Source organism: Belonocnema kinseyi, chromosome 2 (assembly GCF_010883055.1).
Source record: "Belonocnema kinseyi isolate 2016_QV_RU_SX_M_011 chromosome 2, B_treatae_v1, whole genome shotgun sequence".
NCBI classification, from domain to species: domain Eukaryota; kingdom Metazoa; phylum Arthropoda; class Insecta; order Hymenoptera; family Cynipidae; genus Belonocnema; species Belonocnema kinseyi.
This window is the reverse complement of record NC_046658.1, coordinates 130,576,479-130,600,272: the sequence shown is the minus strand read 5'-3', so window position 1 is coordinate 130,600,272 and position 23,794 is coordinate 130,576,479. Positions and strand designations below refer to the sequence as shown.

Below are 23,794 nucleotides of genomic sequence, written 5' to 3'. Positions count from 1 at the left end.
TAAAAAAACAGTTAAATTTACATATTCGAAAATGCAATAGTTAAATTTTCAGTTAACGTTGAGTCTGTCCTAAATAAATATAAATTTATTCAATTTACAGAGTAGATAATAATGGATTAGATAAACATTGAAGCTAATTTTTTAAAATATTTGTTTGGCAAACTGCAAGTAGTGCTTACAAAATTAAAAAAATTAAAGTCAAACCCATTTTCCAGGTGTCCATAAAACACCAGACATTCTAGTGTTAGGCTTCTTAAAGGTCTCCACTACACTACATTTTTATTGTAATTAATATTTTTGAAGGTTTAAAAAAAGACTGTTATTTAACAAAAAAATAGTCAAAAAACCTAACAGATATTAACCTGCAATTTGGATCCCCCCGAATTAGGATCAAGGTCAAGGCAAGGTAAGCCCAGACCTGTTCTTAAATCGAGAGTTGAGTTTATAAAATCAATATTCTTGTGTGACATTTTAGGATACACAACCTTTATTTTCCAGTGAATATTATTTAAATACGGGCAGCGTAGTAAAATGAATTTTTTGTTTCAGGGAGCGAGATTCCGGGATACTTCACAGCAAATACACAAGCAATGGCAGGCTGATCCTTCTCGAGCTTTTCCGACGGTCAGCCATGTAAGCAGCGTTGATGGCTCGCCAAGCTCCAACAGCTTCTCTGCCGCGGTAATTGGTCCACGAGACGTATCGACGCCGAACACGACTCCTAGTCCCAGTCCTAGCCCGACCAACAGTCAACAAGTCACGGTGAGTGTTTCTGCAATTACTCCGTAGATCTGTCCAGATTCAATTGGTTCTACACAATGTTGAGTACACGAATTCGTACCTTCAGAATCAGTCGAGAAAATGCCTATACGAAGTTATAATAAGGCAATCGGACAATGATGAGCAACCCAAGGAACATTTTCTGTTTGGAAATTTCTACAAAACACCCAGCACAAAAATTAAAAACAAAAAAAAACAATTTTTATCCACGAGGATAAAGTCATTGACCACGTCAGATTATAATGATTGGCTACCCAAAGAACTCTTGCAGTTTAAAAATGTCTATAATACACTTGACACAATAATTTAAAAAAAAACAGTTATTTACCACCGGCACATAATCATTTACCACCTCATTGTTTAAATCGGGTTACAATGATTGACTACACAAGGAACTTTTCCATTTTGAACATTTCTAGATAACACTAAGTATAATAATAAAAAAAAAAAAATTGACTCATTGGCCACCGTATTGACTATATCGGGTTACAATGATCGAATTTCCAAGGAACTTTTCCAGTTTAAAAATTTCTAGAAAATACTAAACACAATAATTAAAAAAAAACAATAATTGACCACCATAGTCATTGCCCACCTAATTGACTACATGGGGTTACAATGATTGACTACACAAGAAAATTTTTTATTTTAAAAATTTCTAGAAAACACTAAGCACAATAATAAAAAAAACAATGATTGACCATCAGTAAATAATCATTACCCATCTAATTGACTACATCAGGTTACAATGATTGACTACACAATGATTTTTTCAATTTTAAAAATTTCTAGAAAACGCTAAGCACAATAATAAAAAAAACAATGATTGTCCACCAGTACATAGTAATTAGCCATCTAATTGACTACATCAGGTTACAATGATTGACTACATAAGGAACTTTTCGATTTTAAAAATTTGTAGAAAACACTTGGCAACAAAATTTAAAAAAATACAATGATTGGCCACGAGGTCATAGTCATTTAGCACCTTATTGGCCACATCAGGCTACAATGATTGGATACCCTAGGAACTTTTCCAGTTTAAAAATATCTAAAAAACACAAAGCACACTATTTAAAAAAAATAATAAACAATTATTGGCCACGACGATATAGTTTTTGGTCATCGCGTTGGCAACATCAGGTTACAATTATTATCCACATAATGAACTTTTCCAGTTCCAGAATTTCTAGAAAACACTAAGCACAATAATAAACAAAAAAGATTGACCACCAGTACATAGTCATTGTCCATCTAATTGACTACATCAAGTTACAATGATTGACTAGAAAAGAACCTTGTTTATTTTTAAAATTTCTAGAAAACACGAAGCACAAAAATAAAAAATAAAATAAAACAATGATTAACCACCAGTACAAAGTCATTGGCCACCTAATTGACTACATCAGGTTACAATGATTGACTACACAAGGAAATTTCCAGTTTAAAAATGCTTAGAAAGCACTAACCACAATAATAAAAAACAATGATTGACCACCAGTAAATAGCCATTGGCCACCTAATTGGTTACATCAGGTTACAATCATTGACTAAACAAGAAACTTTTTCATTTTTAAAATTTCTAAAAAACACTAAAAACAATAATAAAAAAACCATGATTGACCACCAGTAAATAGTTATTGTCCGTCTAATTGACTACATCAGTTTACAATGATTGATCACACAAGGAACTTTTCCATTTCAAAAACTGGTAGAAAACACTTAGCACAACAATTTCAAAAAACAATGATTGACCATCAGTACATAGCCATTGGGCACCTAATTGACTACATCAGGTTGCAATAATTGACCAAACAAGAAACTTTTTTATTTTAAAATTTTCTAGAAAACACTAAGCACAATAATAAAAAAAAACAATGATTGCCCACCACTAAATAGTCATTGGCCATCTAGTTGACTACATTACGTTACAATGATTGACTACATAAGGAATTTTTCCATTTCAAAAATTGGTAGAAAACACTTAGCACAACAATTAGAAAAAACAATGATTGACCACCAGTACATAGCCATTGGCCACCTAATTGGCTACATCAGGATACAATCATTTACTAAACAAGAAACTTTTTTATTTTAAAATTTTCTAGAAAATACTAAGCACAATAATAAAAAAAACAATGGTTGTCCACCAGTAAATAGTCATTGGCCATCTAGTTGACTACATCAGGTTACAATGATTGACCACAAAGGGAATTTTTCCATTTCAAAAACTGGTAGAAAACACTTAGCACAACAATAAAAACACCAATGATTGACCAAAACGTTATAGTCATTGGCCACTATGTTGGCCACAACAGGTTACAATCATTGGATACCTAAGGAACTTTTCCAGTTTAAAAGTGTCTAAAAAACTAAGCACTATGTACTAAGCACAAGAATAATAAGAATAATAATAAAAATGAAAAAACAATGATAAACCCAGACGATATAGTCATTGGTCACTATGTCAGTGACATCAGGTTACAGATGACTGATTATGAAAGCACAGTGATTAGTCTATAAATTCTATAACAATTGGCCGGATCAAAAAAATCTTTTTGACTGCTTTTGAACATTATTCATAAGGCAAAGTAACTAAGAATTATATACACAGTTTAAAAAAACCTTAAACAATTTTTAATGAATATTTGAATTTTTAACCAAAGAGTTGAATTTTCAATCCAAAATTTGAAATTTCGACCCAAATAAGACGAGTCTTCAAAACAAAATTAAATAATTTGAAAATATAGAAGGTAATTTTAAAGAATAAATAGAATAGTTACAGTTTTAGTATAAATAATCAATTTTAAACTAAAATAAAGAATATTTTTGAGAAATAAGTAAAATTTTCAATTAATAAAATGAACTTTTAACTAAAATGATATGCCTTTGACCAAAAAATAAATTTCAACCGAGAAGTTAAATTTTTATTATGGAAGATGAATTTTCCGCTAAAAAATATGTAAGTTTTCAACCAAATATATGAAATTTAAACTAAAAACGATATATTTTTAACTGAAAATTATACATTTTTAACACACAAAGGACGCATTTTTAATAAAATAAATAAATTCTGAACACAAAATTAAATAGTTACATTTTTAGGTCCAAAAATGAATTTTTGTCTAATGAAAAGAATTAATTTTTAACATCATGATTAAACTTTCAATCAAAGAAATTAATTTTTAACTAAATTGATCAATCTTCGAACCTAAAATATGAATTATCAACCCAAAAAGGTTTAATTTTTAACAAACAAAAAATAAAAAGAATTTTCAACGATTTTTCAACCAAAGAAATACATTTTTAACTAAAAAATATAACATTCAGTCAAAATTATATAGTTACATTTTTAGTTTACAAAATTAACTTTTAACTTAAAAAAGACACATTTTTAAGAAAACTGTTAATTTTTGAATCAATAAAATGAATTTTGAATTTAAATGATGAATCTTTCATCAAAAAAATCAATTTTAACCAAGAAGATAAAACCAAGAAGCTAAAAAAAATGTTGTTTACAAAATACATTAATTTTACACTAAGAAATAGATTTTTAACCCAAAAAGGATGAAGCTTAATAAAATGAATGAATTTCCAACTGAAACAGTATATTTTAAAGAAAAAATGATATATATTTTTTTTGTCTGAAAAATTAATTTATAACTAAAAAAAAAACTAATTTTCAACAAAATAGTTCAATCTTTAATCTAAGAAATGAATTTTTAACTGAAATAATGAATGTTTAACTTTACAGAATATATTTCAGCCAAAAACATTTTTCTGTCCAAAAATATAAATTTGTGATAAAAAATGGAGCAGTTGAGGTTTGAGTTAAAAAAAATTAATTTTTAATTTTAAAAAACGATATTTAAAATAAAGAATTCAATTTTCATTCAAAAATATAATTTTACTATCAAGCGATTAATTTTATACTAAAAAAAATTAATTAAAAAAAAAGAAATGAATTTTCATCCAAATATTTTAATTTTTAAATTAATTTTACACCTAAAAAGTTAAATTTTGAACTAACGAAATTAATTTTCAACCGAAAATTTATTCATCAAGAAAAGCCACCACGAAAGATCATTTATAAACAAAATAGAAGAGTTTTTAATGAAATATTGTAATTTTAGGAAAAAATTAATTAATTTTAAAAAATAATTTTCAACAAAATAGTTCAATTTAAAAAAAAGGTTTCATCTAAAATGATAAATCATTAATTTAAAAAATGAATTTTTAGCAAAGAACTTCCACTTTTAACGAAACACTTAATGAGAAATTTATTAGTTGATCTTTAATTTAAAAAGATTTTAATTTAAATAAAATACAGTTAAACTCAACAATGAATGCAGAATATTTAACAAATCTGTTGTTTAACAAATCAAAAACCTTAGCTATAACCGATTAATTGCAAACCAAACAGTTATCGTTTTGAATCAAAAAAGGTCAAACTCTATCAAACTGGTTGAATTTGTCCACAACAACAAAATAATTCTCAACAAAATAGTTGAATTTTTATACAAAAAGTATGACTGGTTAACCCTTTTAGGTTCTTCTGAAATTCCCTGATTTTCTCTCACTAGTTTTAAAAGTTCTGACTTCATGGAATTTCCTTATCTATAGCAATCCTGCCTTATCATTTTCTATAGCATTTGATGATAAAGAAAGTCCCACCTTTTTGATCCAATACTTAAAATGATAGCAGAAACAGTTTTTAAATTAGAAAAATAGTTGTCTGATGACGAATACCTGATCCAATTTCACTCTACCCACATTAAAGACAGAGGGTGCGTTTTATAAAAAAAAGACTGTCATCTAAGCCAGTCGCGTGTCATGTTTCAATGAGACAAATATTGACAAACAACAGGCGCACACGCTCGCGATTGTAACACCGCAATAGCAATATCCTTTCTATTTAACTCTATTTCTAACCTCATTTCTTTAAAGCATGTGGAGAAAGATATCTTATGGGACATGCTTGCAACGACAAATCACATCTGCTCTCCAAGACCTTCGCTTTTCTTTTATATTCAACATTTCATTCAAAGATCTCACATCTTTCACTAGAGCAAACCGTTTTCATATCCGTTCTTCAAGGCAAGAGAAAATATTCCTGTACTTTGCAACACTCCTTCGTTTGATTGAGAAATTGCATTCAGGCTTGCATTTTTAAATCTGGAATTGTGTGTGACAATTGAGTATGGAAGATATGTCCTTGTCAGGTTAAAATAAGAAATTTGAGTATGTACATCCCAAGTGAACACTAGGACATCATAAAGAATTCTTAAGATTGTTCCTCTATTCCATGTGACTTGATGTCCTGACATTATAAGAAATTTCCTCTGGTATCAAAAGGTTGTTACTTAAAACAAATGGAAGTTCCTTTCAAGCTAAAGGTTAAGAGGATCTTCATTTGCCTTAAAAAGAATTCGGTTGAAGGAACCATTAGCATTCTGCGATAAAATTCACGTAATCCTAAACCGTTTGTGCAGAACAGATTTTTAAGTGGTTTGAAACAAAATAAGGAAAAGAAAGATGCTTTCGTTTCAAGATACCTTTTCCACTAAGTGTAATACATCCTTTGGACCTTTTCGTGTCTTCAAAAGGTCTTCAAGATAGAACAATTTTAAAAATTTTGTCCACATCTCAAGTGAACATACCAGTAGTGTGATGATGTTCACAAAAAGAAAGTTGTATCTATACAAAACCGTTTTTTTGAATCAGGAACTTATAGCTTACGAATATTAAAATTCAAGATATTTTAAATTCAGTGCTTATTACTAGGTACAAACTACTAAATAGTCTTATCAAATAAAAGAAATGATAACTTGGACAAGCTATTTCGTTTGTCAGATATGGTATTGCTATTGCATTAGTTTAGATAGCCATGTTCTTAGTGTTTGCTACAAACTGAATAGTCTCTGCAACTAATCGAATTATTGAGCCAACTAATAAAATAGCAGTATTAAATAATATAATATCATTAGCATATTTCTCTAAGTTGGTCCAATTTCCTTCTGAAGAACTTAGGCATTCCTATAAATCTAATTTTTCAGTACCTAATCAAAAACGAAGTGTCACGTCTCGAAATTCAGGATGTGTAGCCAAATATTTATCATAAGCTTGGCTAGTCCCGAAAATTCGGGACTAGTTCATCCCTTGTTTCAAATCCCCTAGTTTTTTGGCACAGTTAAACACTGTCAATTATAAAAAATAGTATGGCTTCCACATTAAAATCTCGGAAATACGTAGGAACCACAATGATAAACCATCTGGATTAAAATATTAAACTGACTTGAAGCTTTTTGTCGGCCCAGGAAAGAGCTCTTGAAAAGTTTTAAGCATCATTTAATGTAAAAACAAGAACCGAAACATTTTTTCAAGTGGCTATATCATCTGTGGGGCGCCTGCTCTGACAAAGAATTTACCGTTGATTACAATTAGAAGCTCATAAGTTGTAAACATTTAGATTCAGAATATTTGACTATATAGTCGGACAAATTTTTATATGAATTCAACGAATTCTTTGATTGACATAGGGTCAAACAAATATTTTATTGATTCAGCTAGAATTGTTTGTTTAAAATCAAAGTTAGAATTAAGTAATAATGTGTTTGAATAAAATAATTTTTGTTTTCTTCAAACAAATATTTGTGTCAATCAGTCAAATATTTTTTAGACTCTATATTAAATGAAAATTCTGATTCAAACATTTTTTTAAGTTTATAAATTTAATTTTGCAATACCGTGTTGTAAATAATAAAATGGTTTTTACTCTCTTATCTCTGAAATATGCAGGAACATTAATCAGGTGGCTGTAGTTTGGTAAAAATGTGGAAATAAGGGGAAAGTCAGGTAATTTATATAAGAGGCAATCCAAATGACTGCTAAGGATAATAAAGTAGAACATTTTTAATGGTCAGGAAATTGATAAAATTGGCCAGGGAAAAATTAGGCAATTATGAAAGTGAAATTTGTTTAGGAATTTATTTGCCTTGTGTTCTTATTTTTATTTATTTCTTTTAGTTTCATTCTCCTTTAGATTATATTTTTGGTTCAAAATTTTATTAGTTTACTAGAAATTCAAGTATTTTAGCAAAAAATTAGCTTTTTTAAAAAATCCATTATTTGGTGTTGAAAATTCAACTAAAATGTTTCATGGTTTCTCAAAAATTGATCTTTATAAATAAAATTTTGACTACTAGGGTAAATCTGCACTACTTTGCTTAAAATTTATTTTTTTAGTAGGATGTTGATCTTTTTGCCAAAAATTTAACTATTTTTTTGTAAACACTTTTTGTGTTGTACTATTAATTTTTTAAACTGGAAGTGAAACTTTTATACTTTTTCTTCTGTTTTTTGTATATTAAAATCTTCCTCTTTTTTTGGTTCAAATATCCTCTTTTTTGGTTTAAAATGTAACTGTTCGGTATGCAAATTATTTATCTGGTTGAAAATTCAGATTTTTGATTCAAAACTCAACTATTTTACGAAAAATTCGTATTTCGGCTGAGAAATTCAACAACTTGAATTAATTTTTTTTCTTTATCGACTGAAAAATCTGTATTTATTTTCATTTTGTCTTCATATTTGGAAAATTAATCTTTTCGTTTAAATTTCAACTATAACATATTTTCATTATAATTTATCTTTGTAGGTTGAAAATTCAACTGTTTTTCAAAAACTGAATTCTTTTGTTGAGAGTTCATGTTTTTTGTGAAAAATTCAAATTTTGGAGTTAAAAATTCATCTTTGTCGGTTCAAAATTTAACTGGTTGGTTACAAGTTCAACTAATTTTTTTTAATTCATCGTTTATTATTAATGGTAAACAATTTGCTTGTGAAATTTAAATGCTACTGTTTGTTTAGAAGTTCATTTTGTTACTGTTGTTGAAAATTCAACTATTTTATTAAAAATGCAACGATTTTAATAAAAATTAAATTCATTTTTTTAAAGTTCATTTTTCTTCGTCGAAAAGTCATCGTTTTTGTTAAAAATTGTCCATTTGGACCATAAATGCTGCCTTTTGGAATGAGAATAGATTTTTTTTAAAAACAAACTGTCCTATAAAAAAAATTAATTGTTTGTTTTTTTGAAAATGCAACTGTTTTTGATTGATGTTTAATCTTTGCGGTTTGAAGTCTCGACCATTTGGTTGCAAATTCATCTTTGTAGGTTGAAAATTCAACAAATTTGTTTGAAATTTAACTACTTGTTTAAAAAATTTAATTATTTTCTCAAAAAGCAATTTTTTCGTTGAAATAAATAAAAAATGTGAAATGTGTAATCTGAAATTGTTTGACTCTGTTTACAAAAAATTTTTAAAATGATACAAGATTAAATTGCTAGTTTTTAAAATATAAATGCTCAGGGAAAATGAAAAATTGTCCAGTGAAAAATCGTGAAAATGTCAGGGAATTTAGAAAATAATATTTTTCGATCAACTTTTTTAATAATCAACTCTTTGACTCTCAAGATATTAATATATTTGGTAGGTTACTTGATAGGATCATAGAAAACTGGAAGCGATTAATTTAAACAAATAGTTTTTAATTAGGACATTATTTTTGACAAAATGTACCAACAAATGTATTTACTATTTAAAAATATCAATATAAATATATGTGAGGAACAGGTTTTGTGTTCCTAAGAGAGGTAATACGTGACATCAATACATGCCAAATAAACGAAGAAATATTTCGATATATATATATTGACGGGTCCAAATAACAAGGTTCTATCTCAGAGTGACAAAATGAAAACATTCTATCTCGTGATGACAAAATGAAAAGGTGCTAACTCACGTGACGAATTCTCGAAGCTTCAAAATCCTATATAAATTGCGTTGGGAATATCAACGCCCTCAACTCTGGCACCTTATTATTTGGTCTCCATCAGTTAATACCTTTTTATTTGGTCTCTATCAGTTAGCACCTTTTCATTTGGTCTCTATAAGTTAGCACATTTTCGTTTGGTCTCCATCAGTTAGCATCTTTTCATTTAATCTTTATCAATCAGCACCTTATTATTTAGTCTCCATCAGTTAGCACCTTTTTATTTGGTCTCCATCAGTTAGCACCTTTTCATTTGGTCTCTATCAGGTACCATCTTTTCATTTGGTCTCTAGCAATCAGCACCTTTTCATTAAGTCTCCATCAGTTAGCATCTTTTCAGTTGGTCTCCATCAGTTAGCACCTTTTCATTTGGTCTCCATCAGTTAGCACCTTTCCTTTTGGTCTCCATCAGTTAGCACCTTTTCATTTGGTCTCCACCAGTTAGCACCTTTTCATTTGGTTTCTACAAGATAGAAACTTTTCGTTTGGACACGTTAATATTACATTCACATAAAGCTTGATAAATTTATTTGAACTCCCACTTCAACCGATTGTCAGCTATAGTAAGATATTTCGAGATACTCATAAATAATGATCAACAAATATTGTTATATTTTTCTTGTAAGTTACTATCTTTAGAGATTAATTACATGCAAATCCAAAATAGCTACTGAAATATCACCACAGGCTAGCGGTGATAAGGTGACGTAATTCTGAAGTTAAAAAGCAGAATTCTGATGCTGGTTGCTATCACCGGGAGTTGCATAAAGTTCCGAGATAACTGGCTCGTGACACGAAGCCGAAGGAAGGACTTTGCACGAGTCTCATGGAGGAAAAGAAAACCCGAAAGGTTGATTCAGGACGTGATTAAAGGGTGGGAACATAAATCCGTTCTTCTAACTTTGTTATAAAGTGAGGGAACAGGAACACGACAGATCGAGTAGCAAGCTAGAAAGCTATCGCTGACCCAGAAGCGAATTCTCCGAGTTAAGGAGGACAATGGCTCCGCTGGGAGGATACCACCCCAGTGGGCTGACTGCGAACATGCCAATAGTTTCAGTGAACTTGGACCTACCTACTTCAGTCGCAGCAAAAAGGAAAAAATATTTTAAACATTTTGCCAAACCCTGCATTATGCACGGATCTTCTGTTCTGGTTCCGTTCCAATTTTTTCTTTTTATTCCCATTGTAAAAAGAAGGCTTGTACTGCGAAATAGGTATAAGCTTCTCGACAAGGGGCTGCATCAACCAGCGATGAGTCAGTTACTTTAAAAAAAAAGTAATCGTTTTCGTTACCGATAAATCTAAATTTTTTTCTGAAAATAGATCTTCTCCTTCGGTCGGCTGGGAATCGAACCACAGAGTTTCCGATCGCTTTTCGGGTGCTTTTCCCTTAAGCTACTAGAGAGATGGAAAGAAGAATTCTTTTTCAGAAAAACACGCATTATATTGCCAGGTGTTACAATTTAATTTTTCAAGGAATCTGTATTATCAGAGAATAACAGAAATGCTTAACGTCTTTTTAGAATAGATGGAGCTATGAATTAAACATTTTTTAAATTAAATTTTTTCTGATAAAAGATCTTCTCATTCGCTCCACTGGAATTCGAACCTCAGAGCTTCCTATGCTGGTCAGGTGCTTTTCCCTTAAGCTTTTCCTTCTTTCGATCTCTCTAGTAGCTTAAGGGAAAATCACCCGACTGGCGATCGGAAGTTCTGTGGTTTTATTCCCAGCGGAGCGAAGGACAAGATCTTTTTTTCAACAAAAATTTAATTTAAAAAATGTTTAATTCAAAGCTACATCTAGTTTGTAAAGACGTTAAAAATGTGTTTTAAAAAGGATCCTTCCTTCGATCTCTCTAGTAGCTTAAGGGAAAAAAACCCGAACGAAAATCGAAAGTGCTGTGGTTCGATTCTCAGCAAAACGAAGGAGATCTTTTTTCATGAAAAAAAAAATTTATTCATAACTTTTGAATGATAGTTGTTACACTTTCTAATGAAATTCGGATACTAGTTATTACCTACCTAATGTTTAAAAAAAAATGAATGTTTTAGAAAATTTTGAATTTCTGTGTGGAAGAAAAATGACGGCCTTTCTATTTTGGGTTATAAATCTCTTTGGCACTGAAAATTAACTATTTTTTCCTAAATGTGTTTTTTTAGATTTAACTGCTTACGACTTATACTTCTAGAAGTGTTAGCATTTTCTGCAACATAATAAATTAATTTTTAAATAAAATATCCAACCAAATAGTTCAATCTTGAACTAAAAAATATAACTTTTAAAGCGGAAATGGAATTGTGTAATTTTTATTTACAACAAATGAATGAATAACCGAAAAAATATTAATAAAATAGATCTTTTTGCAATAAAAGAGATGATTTTTTTTACTAAAATGACGAATCTTCAACACAAAAAAGAAAATTTTTTAACAAAGTAGTTAAACTTTTAAAGTTCCAAGCCAAAAAGTCATATTTTGAACGAAAAAGTTGATTTTCAACAAAATAAGAACATTTTTATCCAAAAACATAAATTTTCAATTAATATTGTAATAGACGAAATTTCCACCAAAAAGGTGATATTTTAACCGGATTGTTTAATTTGACACCAATGAGATGAATTTTCAACCAAGAAGACTAATTAAAAAAAATGACTAATTTTTAACAAAATATGTCAATGTTTAACTAAAGAAGATGAATTTCTAGTCCGAAAATTCATAGTTAAATTTTTAATTAAAAATATTAATTTTCCACAAAAAAAGAATAATCCTTAACTAAAAGCGTAACCCTACATCTACTTTTTTTATGAATTTAATAAATTAAAGATGAATTTTAAACCGAATGAAATAATGCTTTTTAAAATCGTTTAATTTCGAGCAAAGTAGTTAAATTTTCAACCAATTAATAAAATACTTAACCAAAAAATATGAGTTTTTGATTAAAATAATAAATAAAATAACTGGAATAGTTAAATTCCCGTTTAAATAATTCATTTTCAACTAAAGAGAAATGTATTTTGTGCTATAAAATATGACTTTTAACCGAAGACTTTAATTTTCAACAAAATAATTCAATTTTGAATTTAATAGTTGAATTTGCAAACCATATATGACTTTTCATCAAAAAATAATATTTCTATGAAACTGATGCATTTTTGCCTAACAAACATAAACTTTGAAACTAAGAAAATTATTTTTTTCTATAAACAGGAAAACTTTGTAACTAAAAAAACCATTTACAACTAAAACCTTGAATTTTATTTATTTTTTAATATTTAGTAAACTAGATGAATTTCTAAATCAAGAAGATAAATTTGGAAAAAAGAGTTAAATTTTCTTTAAAAAAAAATTTCAGTTACCTTTCCTTTTTTCACCAAAAAGGATGACTTTTTAACCAAATGGTTTAATTCTGTACCAAATATTTGCATTTTTATAAAAAAAAATCAATTTTTCTTAAAACAAATGAATTATTATTAAATTTTTTTAAATAGTTGAATTTTCATCCTACAAATATTACAGTTGACTTTTTAAGAACAAAAGATGAATTTTGGAAGAAAGAAAATCAGTTTCTACGAAAAAAAAGTGAATTTTCAATCCAAAAAGAGGAGTTTTTTTAACCGAAAAGAATGAATTTTTAACTAAGTGGTTGAATTCTCTCCCAAATAGTTACAGTTTTATCCGAGAAAAATAAAATTTCTTTTAAAACGGACGAATTAAAAAACAGAAACAATAAAAAACTTGTTAAATGTTTATCCAAAGAACATTCCAGTTCACTTTCCAATACCAAAATAAGAATTGTAAACAATAAGTTAACTTTATGTTAAATAGTCGAATTTTTAACCAATAAGTGTGACTTTTTAACAAGATTGTTAAATTTTTAACCAAAAAGTTGTATTTTTGTGCGTGAAAAATGAAAATTCTACTAAAACATGCGAATCTTTAAATCAAAAAGACAAATGTTGAAAAAAGCGTTGAATCTTCATCCAAAAAAATTTCATTTTACTTTTCAACACAAAAAGAGAATTTTTTTAACAGAACAGTTGAATTTGCAGCCAAAAAGGGTGTCTTTTTAAGAAAATTGTTGAATTTTTAACCAAATAATAAAATTTATAACTAAAAAGATAATCTTCAGGAAAATTTTTAACTAATTTTGTATTTCATCTGCAACTCTTAGCTGGAGCAAGGAGAGTTAATTAATTAATTTGATATTTTAGTTTTACTTTTTTTAAAAATATAACACAATCAACTTTCAAAAGCAGGAGTAATTGTAATAGGTCACCTCAATATTTGACAGATACTATCGGTATGAAAATTCTAAATACTAAAATACTAATATACTTAAAAAAAATACTGAAAAATACTTTTAAAAATTCTTTTCCTTTTTGTTTGTTAAAAATTAATTTTTTAATTTATTATTCAGGTATTAAACATATAAAACTAATTTAAGTAGGGCCTTTTTGATGCAGAATTTATTAAGGCTACTAAATGTTTAAAAAAATATATTTTTACCTAACTTCTAAACGGCCTATATTATAATATTTTTTAAACAAAATTAAAGTATTTGGTTAACAATGTTCGTATTAATAAAACTTCTTCTATTTCAGTAGACAGTTTAATTTCTTCGTTGAAAATTCTACTAAATGGTTAAAGTTTTAACTTTATTAATAAGAATGCATCTTCTTTGTTTGAAAATTCAAATTCCACTATCAAGTTAAAAATTCCTTTTCTTAACAGGAAATTGAATTTAACTACACTATCAACGGATAGTATTGGAACAATAATTGGGTGACCTATGAAAAATTAGCTTTGCCCTTAAAAGGTGATAGAGCCTTTGATAATATACATAACAATATTTTTAACTTGTGAAAAGATTGAATCATTCTACTCAAATTTTAACGTAGAAATGGCTTTTGTAACCCTTTCACTATTAATTTTCTGAACAATTATTTTTATTGAACGAAAAAAAAATTATTTTCTAATTTTTTCGAAATTGGCACATCTTGTTACATTAAACCTTATTTGTCTGTATTAAAGAACGTAATATCTTGAAAGAATTTTTGTCATTTTATTTAAGTTTTCAATTAAATTTCGTATCGCAATCCGCAGCATCGCAATCCGCAACCAAGCCTGATCTAATTTCAAGTTAGTATCCCTTCAGGATCATAAACTTCCACATCGTTTCCTCGAACCTGGATAACTTTTTGCAATAAAATTTTCATGGCCTCAATTTAGCAACACTCTATCTCCAGAAAGGACTTTCGTTTTATTTTGAAGTAGTGCTCTCGATTTTACATAAGAATTTTTTACTTTTTTGAGAAATTCGATAAAATTTTTGTTTGAAATTGTAGTAAACAATTTGTTGCTAACTGATTTTTAAAGAGTAAAAATCCTTGAATAAACATTTTGTCCAAGTTTGAGTCACATCCAATATTTGTATTCAAGGTCAAAATTTTAAAGCCCACTGAAAGTCAGGAATAAATATAACCCAGGGAACAGGGTTGTCGAACACCTCTCGATATTTAATGTCAAACATTCTTCACCTTTCGTCTGACCTGACGTATATCTTTCAAGGGACTTTTTATTTTTTCATAGAACACTTTTCGTCCGTTCAAAGAGATCTTTAGATGGCGCAAATGGTGTTGACCTTCCAAGTAAAAATAACCTTTCTGATTTGAAATTTACTTTCCTTAGAAGGCCCTTTTTTATAATCATCCAAGAAGGATTTCCAAAGTTAATTAATATTAATTTAAATTAAAAATTAAATTAAAACTAAATCAATAATAAAAAAGAAGTTTGGGGAAAATAGGACATGAAAAGAAAATTTTTTTAATTTATTTATTCTATAAAAAGAGATGAATTATCAACTTAAAAATATAAATTTTCGACAAAATAGTTAAAAGCAAAAACGTTAACGAAATTGTTTCATGTACAAACCAATAATCAATCTTTTAAGCAAAAGGGACCAATTTTAAACTATATTTTAAAATATTATAGTTAATATTCGAGAAAAAAAAGAATATTAATTTTAAATCAAAATCTGTTAAGGACAACCAAAAAATACAAATTTGTAACAAAATAGTTGAGTCTAAAACCAAAGGAAATTATTTTTTAACAACAAAGTTGCACTTTTAACAAAAATTAACCAACAGTTTTCATTCAAGAAAAAAGAAATTGATCCAAAAAATTAATTTTTAGACAAATATAAAAAGGAAACATTTTTCAACGCAAAAATTAAACTTGATAAAAATAGTTGACTTTTTAACTAAAAACAAATATTCAACAAAATCAAGTTTTAACCAATATGGTAAGTTTTGAATTGTGAAGATTATTTTTATGCTAAGGAAGACGAATTCAGAAAAAAAATATATACATTTTTAACAAAAAATGTAATAGCTCAATTTTAAGTGAAAAAAATGAAGAAAAAAAATGACTCTACAACAAATTAATTTACCTTTAAACTGATAAATTGACGTTTTATGAAAGTAGCTCAACTTATTTAATTTAATAGTTGTATTTTTAAATAAAAATGATCTGATTTGAGCCAAAGATGGATTAGTTCCATTTTCAGTTAAAAAAATTAATTTGCATTTTTTAAAAACTTATTTTTAATAAAACATTCCAATAAAAAGTCAGTTTTAAACCAAAAAGCTGAATTCCTAACAAAATTCATGAATTTTAAACCAGTTAATGGAATTTAAAAAAAAAAAGAATATTTCAAACAAAAAGACACATTTTCAATCAAAAAATATTTTTTAGTTAAGAACGAGAAAAAAATTTCACAACAAATTCTCGAATCTTTAAGCCAAAAAGACACATTTTTCGACAAAATACATGAATTTTTAACCACTTAATTATGTTTTCAACATTAACAGAAAGGATGAATTTGTAGCCAGAAAATATTAAATTTGAAGTAAATGCATTAATTTTGAATAAAAAAAGCCATTTTTAGCAAAAAAGATGTTTTTTCTAACCAAGGAAGATTTTTTAATCAAGAAAGTAATTAAATTTTAGAAAAGTTAAACTTTTAAATAAAAATGTGAACTTTTAATTGAAAAGACACTTTTAAAGAAAAACCCCGAATTTTCAACAAAACACAGGAATTTTTAAGAACATAATTGAATTTAAAAAAAATCAATTTTACAAACCAAAAAATGAATTTTCAACAAAAAAAATTTTTTAGTCAAGAAAGAAAAAAAAAATCACGAAAATTTTCGAATTTTTAAGTGAAAAATATAAATTTTTCTACATGACAGTTAAACCTTTCACATGCAAATAGAAATTTATAACAAAAAGCTGAACTTTTAAGAAAATACATGAATTTAGAATCAATTAATTAAATTTTAAACAAAATAGAGGGACTTTCTAACCAGATACCAAATTTTGAATTAAGAAAGATTTTTTAGTCAAGTAAAAAAATGCTAACCGCTTAAATTTTTAAACTGGAATCAGGAGCTTTTTACAAAAAAAAAGCTAAGTTTAAACCAAAAATCCCAATTTTTATTTTAAAAATATGAATTTTCAAAGAAATAATTTAATTTCCAATAGAAAAAATTCATTTGAAGAGAAAAGAGACGAATTTTCAACAAGGAAAGCTTTTTCATTCAAGAAAGAAAAACGTTTTTACTGAATTTTTCAGATTTGGAAGTGAAAAATATAAATTTTCTAATGGAGTTCAATTCTATACAAAAAAAATATTAATTTTTAAAGAAAATAAAGTCATTGTAAGCCCTAAAATATTAATTTGCAATAGCAAAACCCAACTTTTAACAAAATACATGAATTTTGAACGAGGGTGACTTTTCCACAAAATTGTTGAGTTTTTAATCGAGAAAGCTGAATTCTCATTGAAAAATATAATAATAGGCAAAAAAACATTTTAAAGGTTAAAGATCAACGCTAAATTGAAAAGAAATTGATCTAGTCAAATGCTTTCTATTCTCAAAGAAAATAATTAAACATGGTTTAATTTTATCAGGATAATTCATCATTCCAAATTCTTTGGTACAAACGGTATTCAATAAAAAAAATTTTTTGATTGGAACATGTTGGATTTTGTTGTTATACTGGTCATTTTTCCATTGTTGTATCTTTTTCAAACCGTGCTGAATGATTATCTAATGTTAATTGAATTTGATTATGTACGAATTTGATTAAAATATGTTAAATTTTGTTGTTATACTGATTAATTTTCTATTGTTGTCACTTTTTCTAATTTTTCTCTATGATTATTTGGTGCTAATTGATGATGACGTTGATCTCTGTGGATAGCTCTCTATGATTCTCTGTTACCTCCATGAATAGCTGATGTGAATTTATGATTTTTTTGGTATACTGATCCGTTTTCGATTGTTGTAGCTTCTTCCGACCGTGATCCATGATTAGTTGATGCTAATTGATGATAATGCTGCACTCTTTAAATATTTCTCTATATTTCCTCTCTGACTAACTGATCTTAATTTATGATTAGGTTATGTTCCTTAATAGTTTTCTTGGAATACTGATCCACTTTCCATTTTTGTAGCTTCTTTCGACCGTGCTCTATGATTAGTTGATGCTAATTGATGATAATGCTGTACTCTTTAAATTGTTTTCTATAATTGTCTATTACCACTATGATTAGCTGATGTTAATTGATCATTTTCTTGGTATATTGATCCATTTTTCATTTTTGTGGCTTCTTCTGACCGTGCTCTATGATTAGTTGATGCTAATTGATGATAATTCTGCACTCTTTAAATAGTTCTCTATAATCCTTTATTGCCTCTATGATTATCTAATCTTAATCTATGATTGGGTGATGTTCCTTAATGATTTTCTTGGAACACTGATCCATTTTCCATTTTTGTAGCTTCTACCGACCGTGCTCTATGATTAGTTGATGTTAATTGATGATAATGCTGTATTCTTTAAATAGTTATCTAGAATTCTTTAGTACCGCTATGATTAGCTGATGTTAATTGATCATTTTCTTGGTATATTGATCCATTTTTCATTTTTGTAGCTACTTCCAACCGTGCTCTATGATTAGTTGATGGTAATTGATGATAATGCTGTACTCTTTAAATTGTTTTCTATAATTTTCTATTACCACTTTGATTAGCTGATGTTAATTGATCATTTTCTTGGTATATTGATCCATTTTTCATTTTTGTGGCTTCTTCTGACCGTGCTCTATGATTAGTTGATGCTAATTGATGATAATTCTGCACTCTTTAAATAGTTCTCTATCATCCTTTATTGCCTCTATGATTAGCAAATCTTAATCTATGATTGGGTGATGTTCCTTAATAGTTTTCTTGGAATACTGATCCACTTTCCATTTTTGTAGCTTCTTTCGACCGTGCTCTATGTTTAGTTGATGCTAATTGATGATAATGCTGTACTCTTTAAATTGTTTTCTATAATTATCTATTACCACTATGATTAGCTGATGTGAATTGATCATTTTCTTGGTATATTGATCCATTTTTCATTTTTGTAGCTACTTCCGACCGTGCTCTAAGATTAGTTGATGCTAATTGATGATAATGCTGCACTCTTTAAATAGTTCTCTATAATCCTTTATTGCCTCTATGATTAGCTAATCTTAATCTATGATTGGGTTATGTTCCTTAATAGTTTTCTTGGAATACTGATCCACTTTCCATTTTTGTAGCTTCTTTCGACCGTGCTCTATGATTAGTAGATGCTAATTGATGATAATACTGTATTCTTTAAGTTGTTTTCTATAATTCTCTATTAGCACTATGATTAGCTGATGTTAATTGATCATTTTCTTGGTATATTGATCCATTTTTCATTTTTGTGGCTTTTTCCGACCGTGCTCTATGATTAGTTAATGCTAATTAATGATAATGCTGCACTCTTTAAATATTTCTCTATAATCCTTTATTTCCTCTATGATTAGATGATCTAAATTTATGATTAGGTTATGTTCCTTAATGATTTTCTTGGAATACTGATCCATTTTCCATTTTTGTAGCTTCTACCGACCGTGCTCTATGATTAGTTGATGTTAATTGATGATAATGCTGTATTCTTTAAATAGTTATCTAGAATTCTTTAGTACCGCTATGATTAGCTGATGTGAATTGATCATTTTCTTGGTATATTGATCCATTTTTCATTTTTGTAGCTACTTCCGACCGTGCTCTAAGATTAGTTGATGCTAATTGATGATAATGCTGCACTCTTTAAATGGTTCTCTATAATCCTTTATTGCCTCTATGATTAGCTAATCTTAATCTATGATTGGGTGATGTTCCTTAATAGTTTTCTTGGAATACTGATCCACTTTCCATTTTTGTAGCTTCTTTCGACCGTGCTCTATGATTAGTTGATGCTAATTGATGATAATGCTGTACTCTTTAAATTGTTTTCTATAATACTCTATTACCTCTATGATTAGCAGATGTTACTTAATAAGTTTCTTGGAATACTGATCCATTTTTAAATGTTTTAGCTTCTTTCAATCGTGCTCTATGAGTAGCTGATGTTACTTAATAATGGTGTTGGTATCTGTGGATAGCTATCCACGATTCTCTAATACCACTATGATTAGCTGATGTTAATTGACAATTTTCTTGGTATAATGATCCTTTTTTCACTGTTGTTGCTTCTTCCGACTATGCTCTATGATTAGTTGATGCTAATTGATGATAATGTTGTGCTCTTTAAATAGCTCTCTATAATTATCTATTATCGCTATGATTAGCTGATGTCACTTAATAATTTCCTTGGAATACTGATCCATTTTCAATTGTTGTAGTTTCTTTCCATCGCTATCTATAATTAGTTGATGCCAATTGATGATGATGTTGGTCTGTCTGGATAGCTCTCTATGATTATCTATTACTTCTATAATTAGCTGATGCTAATTGATGATTTTTTTAGTACATTGATACATTTTTCATTACTGCAGCTGCTTACAACCGTGCTGTATGATGAGTAGATATTACTTAATATCGTTGATCTCTATGGTTGAATTTTTATGTTTATCTATTTCTTCTATCATAATCTGATGTTAATCCACGATTTGGTTGTTACCAAGAAAATCAAACATCTTCTAATTAAATTCTCACCTGCTCAACATCCATTAATATCAGATAATTTCTCTTTAACTCAATCAATTTGTTTTGCTACACCTACCAGTTTTGCAGTAATCACAAACAAATTTTTGCAAAAGGAACTAAAACTATTGATCAAAATTATTTTTGCACCGTCACTTTATTTTTGCTTAGCCTAAATCGGCACGCGTACTGAAACATTTATCTAGCATCTGCTTAGATTTCAGAAAGCATAAACATATCCGAAGGGGTTTTCGGTTTCTGTTTTTTTGTTTTCTGGTACTTGATCCCCACAAGAGGGTAGGCCGGAAAGGAAGAAGTGGCGTGTGTTGCAGTGTTTGGCGTCATCGATGTGCATGTGCCTGGCTATATTTAAATGCATGGATTTCGTCACTCGTTTGCTTCCGGCCTTTATAGGCTCTTTAAAGTTTAGAGCAAGACGACAAATTGTCTTTAAACCACAAGTCAACACTGCTGACAAATGCACAACATTCGCAGTCTTCAGTATTCGTTTGAAAGTCTATGAAAAACAAACAAATCTTTTATCACTTTTTACAAAATTGCAGGCTTTGGACTCAAACACTATTAGACAATTCTTCTGAGCGATTACACTATTTTTCTACTTAAAAAAAAAAGAAAATAAACAAACTATTTTCGAACAATTATCCACTAATTTTACAATTTCTTGACTTTTCTTTGAAAAATATTTTTCAATTTCTTCGCTCAATGGCTAAAATAATACTGATGGCTTGTGCATAAATTACGCAAGGTTTTTTTTATCAAATTTTAAACCACGAACCCTGTTTATTATCATCTTGAAGTCACAAGTACTTGAATTGAGTCTAAAAGGACGAATTTCCAACAAAGTAGTTTTATCATAAATCAACACGAATTAATTGTCAAACATTTGGACTTTTAACCAAAAAGATGAACTTTCTACAAAACAGTTGGATTTTTTACCCACCGGATAAAATTTTTTTTAACCAACTAGCTGAATTTTTAACGAAGGAGATTAATTTTCTACAAGAAAAGAAGAATTTCCCAGAAAGTTGTTTAATTCTCCATCAAATTTTTGATTTTTCTACTGAATCGTTAAATTTTTAAGACAAAGAGACCAAAATTTTACAAAGCTGTTTAATTTTTAATTCTAGGATATGAATTTTTAACGAACAAGTTAACTTTCAACCAATTGGTTGAATTTTCAGCAAGATAGTTCAATTTCCAGTTTAAAAAATTAGTTTTTTTATAAAAAAAAACGAATTTTCAAACTGATAAATTAAATTTGCAATTAAAATTTTCAATATAAAAACTTAGAAATTTAGAAACAATTTAGACTTTCAATTTTTCCCAAAAAAGTGATTTTTTATCAAAAAAGATGAATTCTTATTAAAAAAAACATAATTTTTAACCAAGTAGTTCAACTTTCTAAAAAAGTAATAAATTTTCTACAAATCAGTTGAATTTTTAACAAAAAAGTTCATTTTTAACTAGACTGATTCATTTTTCATAAAATAAAAAAAGGGTGAAATTTCTACTTAAAGAGATGCTTTTGAACTAAAAAGAGAAGCTTTCTAAAAAACTATTGAATGTTAAATTAAACGTTACAATTTTTAATTCAGAAAAATAATTTTTTAAATCCAAAAATTAATTTCTCACGAAAAATGAAAAATTTTCAACAAAATATATACAGTTTAAACCAGGTAGCTGAATTTTGAAGCAAGAAGATTACTTTTTTAACAGAAAAGGCGAATTTTCAACAAAAAGTTTAAAATTTGTGCCAAATAGTGGAATTTTTTACCAAATTGTTAAATTTTTCCCATGAAAACCAATTTTCTACAAAATATTTTTATTTATAATTCGAGAATCTGAATTTAAAAAAAAAAGTTGATTTTCTACGAGTTAGTTACATTTCCAACCAAATATTTAATTTTTTAGTTAAAAAATTAATTTCTTACCCCAAAAAAGAACACGAAGTTACTACAAAAAAGGCGCATTTTCTACAAAGTTTATACAATTTAAAATAAATATTAAAATTCTCAACCAAATTGTTGAATTTTTAGCCAAAAATACGAATTTCCTTTAACGTCTTTGATTTTTTAACCAACAATTTACCTTGTAACCAGACAGTTGCATTTGTAACCAGAAAATGTCAAATTTCAACAGCAATAGATCCATTTAAAAAAATGTTTTAAAAAATGGTGTAAATTTTAACAAACAAAAAAATTTTACAGGTAAGAAAGAAAAAAATTAATCAAATTATTGAATTTTCAAGCCCAAAATACGAATTTTCAACAAACAAAAATTGGATTTTCAACGAAGAAATATGACTTTTTAACAAAATTGTTGAAATTCAAACAGAATTATTATTTAATTTTGGACATAATGATAAAATTTTTGAGAAAAAAAGATAAATTTTTAACCAAAAGTGTAATAGTAATTAATATTTGGTTAAAATTTGGTTTCTTATTTGAAAGTGCAACTATTTGGTTTTAAATTATATTTTTTTGGGGCTTAAACTGCATTTTCAAAATTAGTTTTCTTATTAAAAAATTACCTTTTATGTTGAAAGTTAATGTTTTCTATAATACAAATTTTGTCATTTTAGTTTAAAAACTAATTTTTTGATTGAAAATTTTCTATTCGAATCGAAAATTCATCGCTATGTTTAAAAGCTTATGTATTCTGTTCAAAAATCGTTTATTTTTTTAAATAATAGTTGTCACTGAAAATTGAACTATTTATTTTTTGTAGAAAATTAGTGTTCTTGTTTTCAAATTTATATTTTCGTTTGAAAATCAAACTCTTTGTCAAAAAATTTTTGTCTTTTGTTGAAAATGATTGCTTTTTGGTTGCAAATTAATCTTCTTTATTAAAAATGATTATTTTCGGTTAAAAATTAAGTTAATTGGAAATTCATCTTCTTTTTGCAGAAATGTCATCTTCTTTCTATAAAAGTGCAACTGTTTAGTTAAAAATTATTAATTCATTTTAATTTAGGATTCAAATATTTTTTTGAGTATTGGTTTTTCTTTTGGTTAAAATATAAAATATTTAAAATTGATTATTTTGGTGTAAAACTGATCGATTTCTTTGAAAAATTTTGTTTAAAATTCT

General features: G+C 27.7%; 1 protein-coding gene across 6 annotated transcripts in view; it reads left to right on the top strand.

Annotated features, from left to right (window-relative positions):
- LOC117168125 (tensin-3) overlaps nt 1–23,794 on the top strand; it is a 639,780-nt gene that overhangs the window by 387,341 nt on the left and 228,645 nt on the right. For all 6 annotated transcript variants that reach the window (XM_033353532.1, XM_033353537.1, XM_033353534.1 and 3 more), the window contains one exon: nt 550–762. In XM_033353532.1, coding sequence (XP_033209423.1) covers nt 550–762 — 213 coding nt within the window. The remainder of the gene's footprint in view (nt 1–549; nt 763–23,794) is intronic.